Here is a 12985-nt window from a genome sequence, read left to right as displayed (position 1 = left end):
TTGTATAGTTCTTTACATGTCTATTATTATTGTTTCTATTTTATGAGCATTTGTAAAAGTTACATTTTTGTGTTTTTGCATCAAAATTATGAGAAAAGTCATATATTTGTTTTATAAGTATTTTCTTATTGGTTAAATCAAAAATCAAACCGTTAAGGACCAAAATCGAAAAATGAAAACCGATAAAAAATATCTCATTGATTTGATTATTGATTTAATATATTTAAAAACCAAAAATCGATAAATCGAATCAATAATACATAAAATTGAACTGAACCGATCGATATATACACCCTTACATCCTTACTACAATCATTGACACCTCTTTATGAGAATCATATATCTACCACTGCTCTACCTCTTAGCTGTAGGAACAAAATCATAACGTTCTTATCTTCTTCAGACCGTACTTATAAAATTATACTGAATTTATTATCGTTAAACTTTCTACCAGATTGCAAAAAATAAATGAATCATAGGAACCTTCATGAGTCATGTGCCTCGTAGCAAGGTCCTTACTGGCCTTTCACAAGCCACCCAAAATTTAAAGCATCAATAAGACATTTGTTTATTTATTTATTTATAGTGAGTTCTATATGTTAACACTACGCAATTCACTTCTCTTTTGAAAAGATATAACAAGTGTGTTTGCAAAAATGAAACTTCCAATTTTGTTAAAGAGTAAAAGGTGATTGGTTAAGAAAATACAGGTCATGAAGATGGTGGAAAAATAATTTTTTAGAGAAATTAAAATATTTCAGTGTGATTGAGGTGGTGAGTTTATCAAAATAAATTTTATTAAACATTTGAAATATTGTGACATTGTGAGACATATTTCAGATCTTAACACACCTTAACAAAATGGAGTTTCAGAAATATACATAGGCATAATATGAAGACTAACTTAACGCTACTACTTCATGATAACCTACATTTGTTTGTATGGATTGAGGTTTCTCTCATTGCAGTGTTCCTCATTAATAGATTGCCCTCCTTAGTCCTAAAGATGGTAACTCTATTTGTTAAGGTGTATAGAGAGAAATCTGATTACAACAGCCTAAAAGTTTTTGGCCGTAGATATTTTTAATATATCAAGGGTAACAATAAGTTCAGTTCAAAGACTTATCCTTCTGTATTCATAGGGTACAACAGTTTACACAAATAATATATGTGTTGGCATCCCTCTATAAGGAGGGTGAATGTATCTAGACATGTTGTGTTTAATGAAAACACATTATCCTATGTGTTTCCAAGTCAATCTTAGATTAAAATTGATGTCTCACCACATCTTGCTACATTTATTGAATCATTCTCTTAACTACAGGTATATGATAATCATAATTCGGAGGAAATATAAACTGATGAGACTTAAATGGATAAGACTCTAGTTCTAGATTTAGGATAAACTAAGCGGTGAGAAGCAGGTTGCACGTGCAAGTCCATTCAATTGTGGTTTATTAAATCCCAATTTCTCTATGACTAATTGTGCAGTGAATCGAGATACGAACAGCATGAAGAGGAAGAAGTAGGAAGGAAGAAGAAGAAGTAGAAAGGAAGAAGAAGAGATGAAGAAGTAGTCTAAGAAGAATTAGAACAGAATTGTATTATATTTTCAAAGTGTTAAAACATGCTTATTTACATCAGTGTATATATATACACAATAACTACCTAACAACTATAACCAACTCATAACTAATTCTCAACTAACTAGTTATCTTATTTACACATATGCCACAATGTTTAAGTGACACCTTCTTCAATACTCCCCCTCAAGTTTGGAGGTATGAACAAGTTCATTACACCAAATTTGGATAACAAATATTCATGTTGAGATTTTCCTAAACCTTTAGTTAACATATCAGCTTCCTGTTCCTTTGTATGTAGGTACTTTGTTTCAACTAATCCTTGTTGAATTTTTTCACGTATGAAATGACAATCCAACTCAATATGTTTTGTTCTTTCATGTAAGACTGGATTGGCAGCAATTTGTATTGCTGATTTACTGTCACTGTAAACACTGACTGGAGTTTGAATCTTAGCTCCAAGTTCTTTAAACAGCTTAACTATCCATGTAACCTCAGCTATTGAACTGGCCATACTTCTATACTCAGCTTCAGCTGAACTTCTCGATACTGTGGCCTGTTTCTTTGATTTCCAAGAGATCATTGATTCTCCCATCTTTACCATAAAGCCTGAAACTGACCTTCTTGTGTGTAAACAAGCTCCCCAGTCTGCATCACAATAAACCTTTAGCTGTTTGGAGCTTTTGCTTGATAACAATACTCCTTGTCCTGCTTGACTTTTTATGTATCTCACAATTCTGAGTGCAGCATTAAAATGAGATTGCTTTGGTTGATGAAGAAATTGACTAAGTGTTTGAGTAGCAAATGCAATATCTGGTCTTGTGACATTAAGATATAATAACTTGCCTATTAATCTTCTGTATATAGTTGCATCTTCAAGTAGCTTGTCTTCTTCTCCTCTTCCATTCATATCATCATATTCCTTAGTTGTTAATCTAACATATGGATCCAGTGGTGTAGAGACTGGCTTGGTAGCCCCAAGTCCTACTTCAGAAATTATTTCTAAGGCATATTTTCTTTGATGCATCACAATGCCTTCTTGTGATCTGGCAAATTCAATCCCAAGGAAGTACCTTAGATATCCTAAATCTTTCATCTTGAAGGTATTCAGCAATGTTCCTTTTGTATCCTTTATCAAATTCAGATCATTTCCAGTAATTATCATATCATCTACATACACTAAGATTACCACCAAGGATTTGTTAATCCTTTTTATAAACAGTGAGTAATCTAGATGACTTTGTACAAAACCAAGATTGAGTAGTGCCTCAGTAAGTTTTACATTCCACTGTCTAGGTGCCTGTTTCAAACCATACAAGGATTTAATGAGCTTGCATACTGGTTTCTCCCCCTGCACATTAAAATCCTTGGGAGGTTGGAAGCCTTGAGGAAGAGCCATGTAAACTTCTTCTAACAAATCACCCTTGCAGAAATGCATTTGAGACATCCATTTGGTGAACATGCCATTTCTCAGTAGCAGCAAGAGCTAATACACTCCTGATAGTAACCATCTTAACTACTGGAGAGAAGGTTTCTTGATAATCAATACCTTCCCTTTGATTCAACCCTTTTGCAACTAATCTAGCTTTAAATCTATCTACTTCTCCTGAGGCTAAATACTTGATTTTAAACACCCACTTACACCCAATAGCCTTCTTGCCTGGTGGTAATGGAACAACAGTCCAGGTGTTGTTAGCATCTAAGGCTGCAATTTCAGACTTCATAGCATCCACCCATCTCTGATCAGAACATGCTTCCTCAAATGTTGATGGTTCCATATCATTACCAAAATTAGATAAGAATACCTGATAGGATGTATTTAGATGATCATAGGCAACATATTTGTCAATAGAGTATGTTGGCTTATTACCAGACTTGAGACTTGCAGTAGCTACATAATCCTTCATCCATAGAGGAGCTCTACTACTTCTTGTGGACCTTCTTTGTTCAGGAATGGAACCATCTACTGTGGATGTACCAGTGTCAACCTCAGTTAAAGTTATCTGTGTAGGATCAGAAGCAATGTCTGATGAGAAAGTAGTAGGAAACAGTTGCCAAGCTGTAGATGTTTGTATTGCAAAAGGAAATGTTGACTCTCTGAATAAGACATCTCTGCTAAGAAAGAAATACTTGTTGTTTAGATCATAAAGTATATATCCTTTTGTATTTTCACTATAACCCATATGAACAGCAGCCACACTTCTTGGTTGAAACTTATCCTGAATGTACATATTCTTGGCAAAACACAAGCAACTTAATACTCTTAAATGTTGAAGTGAAGGTTGTTTCTTGTGAAACATTTCATAAGGTGATTTACCTTGTAACACTGGTGTAGGAAGCCTATTTATAATATATGCAGCACTAAGTATACAATGCCCCCAAAACTTGATTGGAATGTAACCTTGGAACTTTATTGCTCTAGCTATCTCCAAGATATGTTTATGTTTTCTTTCAGCTATGCCATTCTGCTGGGGAGTATGTATACAAGTTCTTTGGTGAACAATCCCTCTACTGACAAAAAGCTTGTTACACTCAGCATTTACAAATTCTGAACCATTATCAGTTCTAATTATCTGAACTTTGGACTGAAACTGTGTCTGAACTAGCACAAAGAAGTTTTGTAGCACAACACAAACATCACTTTTCAACTTGATTAGAAATAGCCATAACATTCTTGTACAGTCATCAACTATTGTTACAAAGAACCTATTCCCATCATATGTAGCAGTATTAAAAGGCCCCCATACATCAACATGTAACAGATGAAAAGCCTGAGTAGATAGTGAAGTACTATGAGCAAATGGTAGTCTATGTTGTTTAGCTAGTGGACAAATTGTATAAGTGTGTACTTCCTTGGAACACTGAGTGACAGGAAAGTGAAGTACTTGTGTTAGAACACTAGATGAGGTGTGGCCTAGCCTTTGATGCCATAGTAGAATTCTTGAACCAGATGTAGATGGAGATATGGATGGAAGACTTTGTGTTTGTACTTCTTTATTCTCTTCTACTGTGAAACACTGCTCATGTTTGCCTCTACTGACCTTGTGAATAGGTAAATGATAGAGACCTGCACTTTCTCTACCAATCCCCCTCACCTGCCCATTGTAGAGGTCCTGAAATATAACAAAATCAGGAAAGAAGGAGACAACACAGTTTAGATCTCTTGTAAGCTTTGAGACTGATAATAGATTAAACTTGAAATCAGGAATTAACAGAACATTTTCTATTTTGTCTTGTGAATTCAGATGACAGGATCCTGTATGAGTAACCTTCACATTATCTCCATTTGGCAAATACACTCTTCTAGGCTTATCTGATAAAACTTGCTGTTGGTAATCAAGTACAGTGGGCAAGGATGTCATATGATTAGTAGCACCTGAATCTATGATCCACCCCTGTTGTTTATCTCCAACCATAAGTGCAATATCATTACCTGTTGAAGATGCATAATCTTGGACTATATTTGCATTTGCAGCACTATTAGACTGTGATCCTGATCCTTCTGTTCCTCCCTTAGCATTTGTATGTCCAAGGATTTGAAGAATCTGATTATATTGATCTTGAATGACACTCAATCCTTTATTATAGTCATTATGATTTATTCTTCCATTGCAGCTTTGACTATAAGAATTGTTGTTTGAACCTTCTTCTCTATTAGAACTAAACTCTTCTTGATCATTAATTATAGCATTATGAGCTGTAGGAAGCTGTCTTTTATCATTATGATTTCTTCCTCTCCCATATGATGGTCCTTTCTTCCTCATTTCAAGACCAGGAGGATATCCATGAAGCTGAAAACATACAGCTCTAGTATGTCCTGTTCTATTACAATAGTCACAATATACACTTGAATCATAGCTAGGAACATTAGGATTTTTGTGTTTAGATACAGACTGATTTCGAGCAGTAAACATTGCATGTGATTCTACTTGTTCATTACTAACAGCTTGTGTTATCCTACGCTGGCTCTCCCTCTCAATCAGCATAGAATATGCCTTGTTAAGAGAAGGAAGAGGCATCATCATAAGAATCTGGCCTCTTGCTTGATCATATGATTCATTAAGACCCATGAGGAACTGCAACAATTTTTGATTATGCATAAACACACTGAGATCTCTTGAACCAGGACAACCACAACTAGCTATAGGCACCAGACTATCATACTCTACCCATAGTTCTCTCAATCTAGAAAAATACACTGAGATTGTACTCATACCTTGGCTTATAGTTGCAATTTCTTTGTGTAATTGATAGATTCGACTTCCATATACTTTATCATATCTTTCACTCAATTCTTTCCATACTTCTGCTGCATTTGTTGAGTAAACAATCCCACTAAGTAATTCTTTTGATACACAGTTCATTATCCAAGAAAGGACAATGGCATTACACCTCTCCCACAAGTTCTTCAAGTTTTCTCCATATGCTTCCTTCTTGCAAGATCCATCAATAAATCCTAGCTTATTTCTTCCCAAAATGGCTATTCTCATAGCTCTGCTCCACACCGAAAAGTTCTCAGATCCAGATAGCTGAATTGAGACTAACATAACACCTGAATTATCAATGTTGTTTAGGAACAATGGATGATTATGACTCAATTTTTCCGGTAGTTCATTATCAACAGCTGCCATTGTTGTTTCAACTTTTCAGACTGTGTTTAAGCAATTTTGATCCTATCTACTGCGAGCTCTGATACCATGTGCAGTGAATCGAGATAGGAACAACATGAAGAGGAAGAAGTAGGAAGGAAGAAGAAGAAGTAGAAAGGAAGAAGAAGAGATGAAGAAGTAGTCTAAGAAGAATTAGAACAGAATTGTATTATATTTTCAAAGTGTTAAAACATGCTTATTTACATCAGTGTATATATATACAATAACTGCCTAACAACTATAACCAACTCATAACTAATTATCTTATTTACACATATGCCACAATGTTTAAGTGACACCTTCTTCAATACTAATTCACAAGGAATACATTTAGAAGTTGACTTCTCCAAATGAAATTTTCTAGAGCATCATAAACCTGAAGATACTACATTGCAATTAACTATTTCTGTTGATGTACTTACTACAAACATCATATGATCACCAGACACAAGACAACATAACAATACTTATCACTTGTTGCTCGCATTAGTAAAGAAATTTTCAGGAAACCAAATATTACAAAGGAAGCACTAAGGTCACCTCATTGGCTCGCAACAATACCAGAGGAAATCAATGATTTACATACTAACAAAATATGGATATTGGTTTCCAAATCTCCTGATATAAACTTGGTTGGTTTAAAATGGATGTTCAAGATAAAATTGAAAGCTGATAGAACAAAATATACATACAAGACTAGACTTGTGGCTAGAGAATTCTCTCAACTTGAAGGGATAGATTTTGAAGAAATATTTATCCCTGTGGTTAAACCACAACTATTAGATAGTTCTATCCATTGTAATCAGCCCAAATTGGGAAGTTAGGAAACTAGTTGTCATAAAATACCTTCCTCCATGATTTCCTACAAGATGAGGTGTTTATGTCAACTTCCTAGATTTATTAATCCTAGGTACCCTCAACATGTGTGTCTACTTAAAAGACATTGTATGGTCTAAAACAAACACCAAGATCCTGATTTGATTGGTTTAACATGTGTCTCCTATACCTTGGTTTCATCAGTAAGGCAATTCCCTACTTATGTACTTTGAAAACTCACAAAGACACCATATTTTTCTTGTTATATGTGAATGATATTATAGTCACTGAAAGTAATCTATACATGTCTTAGAGTTAGTTCTACAACTTGGGAAAGAGTTTCTTTATGAAAGATCTTGACCCTTTTACACTTTTTTCTAGGAGTAAAGGTTAAGTATTTTGAATGGGTAATTCACTTAAGGTAGAGCAAGTATGCTACTTGATTGCTGGACAAGACAAAGATGACTTTGGTAAATCCTGTAGCCACTTCTTTGGCTCAAAAATATGGTTTACATAAAGCTGTAGGATGTTTTGTAGATGCCTCCTTATACAGAATGATAGTAGGGAGTCTTCGGTATTTGACACTCACAAAACATAATATCAATTATCCCGTGAATTTAGCAAGCAATTTATACAAGTCCAAATATTGAACATCTTCAATGAATAAACAGGATTCTTAGATACATCAAAGATACTCTACACTTTGGACTCAAAATCATTTCACAAGAACCTTTTAGGTTGTATGGATTATTTAGATGTTGATTGGGGAGGTTGTACCACTACTAAAAGATCAACTATTAGTTATATCATCAACATAGGAGCAAATTGCATTTCTTAATTAGACTTTTAAGAAACAAACTATAGTAGCTTGATCGACTGTTGAAGCTAAGTAAAGAGCGCTAGTCTCCACTACTGCAGCAGAGATAACATAGATCATCTATCTACTTCATGATCTTGGGATGTTCTCCTGATCAGTCTCGACACTATATTGAGATAATTTGAGTGCCTTGTACATGACAGTTAATCATGTTAGGCATGCTAGAACCAAACATGTTGAAATGAACTATCATTTTGTTCGTGAGAAGGTGACCAGATGACAACTTCTTAGTTAGTTTGTGAGGTCTAAGGATCAACTAGCTGACATTCGTGCCAATGCATTGAAAAAACAAGTCTTTCCTTGATTTTGTAACAAGCTAAGAATTACAGTTCCTTCACTCACTAGCTTGAGGTAAGTGTTAATGATGAAGGAAGTTGATCACAGGAACATGTCCAAGAAAACTGACTGACGTGTTTACCGCCGTAGAGTTTGACTCACACTAGGACTAGACTACTAAATTTTAACTTATGTACGACTAAATTGTTGTATCGTGTATAGGGCTAAAGTCAACTAGGATAAGGTGTTTTAGTTATAGTAGTAATACTACTCATGAAAATTATGTATTTGTATCGTAGTAGGATTCCTAGTGTAGTTAGTATAAGACTCTTCTCTTATATAGGGAGCATGTACTCAACAATTTATTCATCAATACAATCCTTGATATATATAATCCTAGATGTGAGAATTCTATAATAAGAAATTAAAAAATGATTTATTTAACATAAAATGTCATTCTTTTATAAATCGAAGAATAATATTTTAAAAGAATATCATATATGTCTGATTTATGACAGGTATCATATTTTTGAGTTTCTTGAATGGTTACATAAACATCAATAATCGTGCTTGTCCTATTATCTTTAGTTTTCTTATTTTCTAGCCAATATCTGGAGTCTATATTGAAGTTTCGACTAAATTCAAATGCGTATTGCAAGACCTATTTGGGTGACGCTGTCAACAAGATTTTCTCCATATCTAAGACTTGAATTCAAGACTAGTTAAGGATAGAGCAGTCCTAGCACCACAATCAATAATATTGATGCTTCTCTATTATGTTACTGATGTGGGAAATGTTTTCAGCCATATATGCACAAACCTTGTTTGGTATGCATATACTATGGAATATGCTTCTTCATATTTTGCATAGTGTCTATTTTTTCGACTACTTTATTTTGTTTTGGCGTATTTAGAAACATTAACTATAGACTTATCATCTTCTTTTTAAAGTAGTCATAAAACTCACGTAACGTGTGTTCTCCTATGTCCGTACACAGATATTTAATTTTCCTTTCAGTATCATTCTCTATAGTGTGTTGGAACTCTTTAAATGTCCCAAATACTTCATACTTCTCCTTTATCAAGTAATCTACACTTACCTTTGAGAAGTTACTGTAAATATTACTCTTTTCGGTTAAAAAAAAAATATCTTACTTTGTCTTAAGACGGAATTCAAGAAAATAAAAAAGACTTTTCAATCTTATAGTCCTAATTAAAATTATGTCAAATGAAATGTCCTTTAACCTCGTGGTGTTAAACATGTCACATGAAAAACTGAAATTAAAGTATTCAAAAAAGGAAAAAGGATTTTTTCTTTTAAACAGACTAAAAAGGAAAAGGAAGTAGATCAATCTTTTTGAAATGAAAAGAATACCATATATAAAGCGGTAAGTACTCTTTCATTCTTAACCAAATGTCTCATGTTCTAGTCCCTTGTGTATAGAGTACTCCTTTTTTATGGAGTACTTTACACCTAACGTGAAATTTTCTAGAACAATATATATATGTATATATATATATATATATAACACTTATGGAAGGTTACTTCATTAGTCCAACACGTGTGGTCCTACAGTGAAGACTATCAAACTCTTGGCTTGATACTTTAGTTCTTCATAGGGAAGTTGGTGTGCTCATATAGTTAAGACTACAAAAAGACTATATAACATTAACAAAAAAGAAATAGCAATTTTTTTCTTATAGCATGCGTGCCATTAGTTACATTTTATTAATATAATTTAGAGGTTTAGATTTATTCCACTTGATAGAGAAGTTGACTTTCATATACAAGTACAACTAGCGACATCCATTTGTGTTTTTCATTTCTCACTCCTTGTAATTTGTTGTACTATATGTAGATTGTAAGTACGGCAACATATGTATAAGCAGATAAGATTTTAATTATTTCCAACTTGACATATATAAATTAGACATACTATATAATAAATTTATGCAAGCCGACAAACTATATTTGAAAAACACAAAAATCATATAGGTAGATCACGATTCTTGTTAACTACTTCAATGTTATATATCTCAATGTCAATACCAAATAAAAAGTCATGACAAATTTAAAATTAATAGAAAATGGAAAATGAGAACAATATTAAAACATTTACTTCCCCTCCATTTCGATTTGTTTGTTTCATTATAATTTTTTAATAAATTGAACTTTTCATACGATATGTTTAAAATTACAAGATCAAATTATATTTTGTTATATTCTACATATATTTGTAGTTGAAGATAATGATAAGATTTAAAAAAAAAAGAAATTATACTTTTTAAATTTCGTGTCAAGTCAAAATCAGACAAATTATTTGAAATTGAAGGAATATAAAGGTAGATAAACATTCATAGACTGCAACGAGTAGTTGTGTATAAAAAAATGTCAACTATTCCTTTGAGAACAACTAGTAGTCATGTTAAAACCTTATAATATAAATCTCAAATTTGTATTTAAAAGGAGCAATACATTATTTGTAAAAACCATCTTTTCTTTTTTCATACTCTGTAAACAAACAAACAAAGGTATTAGAAGAAAAAAATGAAGCTAGTTTGGTCTCCAGAAACAGCTTCAAAAGCATATCTTGAAACCATACAAACAGTAAGTAACAAAATATTTGTCTTTTTTTTCTCATTCGTAAAGAACGTTACCGCCCTAAATCTCATTGATAAAGTCTTCTAGATCACCTGATAGTGAATTACTTTTTATTTATTTATATTTTGAATTTTGTTCATATATACAGTGTGGAATTTCAACGAAATCCAGTGTTGCGGAATTTCTATCAGCTATGGCTGCAGGGTACAACGCAAGACTAACAGTTGAAGCATGGAAAAATGATAGTAACATAAATGGTGAGTCAATTGCCACGAGCATTGGCCTAGCTATCGCGACAAGACACAATCGTGGAAGGTATGTAGATTCCGATGTTTCTTTGTTTCAATTTATGTGAGATCATTTGATTGGACATAAAATAATTTTTTTCAATATAGACAAAAATTGTTGTCTAAGTGAATTCTTAGACATTTATGTGGTTTAGACTAAAATAAAATCGAATTTCAAAGTTAGTTTTTTTTTCTTGTATAAGCAAATCCACCCCCACAAGGTGTCTAGGGCTAGTTTTTGTTTTTTAAAATTTAATAAAGGGAAAATGCACAAGTACCCCTTCAATTTATGCCCAAAATTTCAGAGACACACTTATAATATACTAAGGTCTTATTACCCTTTTGAACTTATTTTATAAGTAATTTCGGGCGTAGATTGAGGGGTATTTGTGCATTATCCCTTTAATAAAAGCAAAACTTAATGAAAAGTACAAGGAAGCTATCCCTTATCTAACTAATCCTATGAAAGCGTGAATAATATCTATTAGTCAGGTTATTTTTAAATATAGAAATATGATATTCTTTTAAAATATTTGAAGGTTGGTTCAAGGGTGGAGCTAGGTAGTCTCTCGGGGGTCATTTGAACCTCCTTGGACAAAAAAGTTACACTTTTGATATATCATTAAAAATTATATTTATTTATGTACAGTAAATGTTGAACTCCTTTGACTTCTTTGTGTATTTGAAAATTCTTGACTCTGAAATCTTGAATTTGCAAGTGTAGGTACATATGTGTGGTACCAGACGAAAAGTCAAGACTAGAATACGTAGGCGCCATGAAAAATTCAGGCGTTGCGGTACCAGAAGTGATGGTGGGAGTGGCAAAAGAGGTGATGGAAAGGCTAAATGGAGTTGATTTTTTGGTTGTGGATGAGAGGAGAAGTGACTTTATTTCAATCTTTAATAGTGCTAAATTGAGTAATAATGGTGCTATTTTAGTGTGCAAAAATGGAAGCAAAATAAGAAATATAGATAGTAATAAGTTTAGTTGGGACAGTGTTCTTGATGGAAAAGTTTGTGTAGTGAGATCAGTCACACTTCCATTTGGGAGTGGATTGGAAATTGCTTATATAGCAAGTAAAGATGGAAGTCAAAAGGTTAGAAAATATGCAAAACGTTGGATTAGGCATATCGATAGAAATTCAGGTGAAGAGCATGTTATTCGACGATGAATCACAGAGTATTTATAACGATGGTGTCTGAGTCTACTAGCTATGTTTGGTCATTTCCTCGTCATGATCGAGACCTCAAGTTGGAAAATATGCCAAATATTGGATTAGACATATCGATCAAAACTCAAGGAAAAACATGTTATTCAATGATGAATTGCATATTATTATAATGATGATGTTTGAGTCACTCAATTAATTGTGAGCCTAACTTAGGTGTTTGGCCTTTTCGTTGTCGTGATCGAGATGGAATACTTTTTATTTTAATTTGTGTATATATATAAGATAGGAACCATTAGTATTTAATTTTTTTTATGTAATAGCCATCGTTATTAGGTTTTTGGTACTTGTACTCTATTAAATGGTTTGTCGTATGCTAATGAGGCCTTGTTTATAGATGAGGTTGAAGCCCTTTTAACCTTTGTGCTCCTGATGGAAAGCAAAAATAAATTTTTTGTTACTGAATAATTTCATTTTATAAACTAAAAACTTTTTTATTTATTGCTAATGAGATAATTTAGACTTCTTTTAGACCCTGTTTCAATTATAGTCCTTTCATTTTTTAACATTTGTGTTCATTCAAATACCATGAGCAAAACAATATTGTATTTGTAAAGTCAAAATCTCATTTTACCCTTGATTTGAGATTTGACTCCTCTCTAGTCTAAAAATCACTACCTACCACATAGTCTTTCAATAGTCACTCCACTAAACACGAGGCAAGAT

General features: G+C 33.0%; 1 protein-coding gene across 1 annotated transcript; it reads left to right on the top strand.

The window, feature by feature from the left end:
- Positions 1-10657: 10657 nt before the first annotated feature.
- On the top strand, positions 10658-12727 carry LOC101252333 (uncharacterized). The gene is made up of 3 exons (XM_004248568.5): positions 10658-10809; positions 10952-11118; positions 11815-12727. Exons 1-3 carry the CDS (start codon positions 10750-10752, stop codon positions 12260-12262), a joined length of 675 nt encoding a protein of 224 aa, XP_004248616.1. The 5' UTR covers positions 10658-10749; the 3' UTR covers positions 12263-12727.
- The last annotated feature ends 258 nt before the right edge of the window (positions 12728-12985 follow it).

This window comes from Solanum lycopersicum, chromosome 10 (genome assembly GCF_036512215.1).
Source record: "Solanum lycopersicum chromosome 10, SLM_r2.1".
Lineage (NCBI taxonomy): Eukaryota > Viridiplantae > Streptophyta > Magnoliopsida > Solanales > Solanaceae > Solanum > Solanum lycopersicum.
This window is presented reverse-complemented; position numbering and strand designations above follow the sequence as displayed.

Bases quoted from the DNA above. Each gene is read 5' to 3' on its own strand.
- LOC101252333 (XM_004248568.5), top strand. From the start codon at position 10,750: ATGAAGCTAGTTTGGTCTCCAGAAACAGCTTCAAAAGCATATCTTGAA. The intron at 10,810-10,951 runs GTAAGTAACAAA...TCATATATACAG, and splicing joins ATCTTGAAACCATACAAACA to TGTGGAATTTCAACGAAATC. The intron at 11,119-11,814 runs GTATGTAGATTC...TTGCAAGTGTAG, and splicing joins ACAAGACACAATCGTGGAAG to GTACATATGTGTGGTACCAG.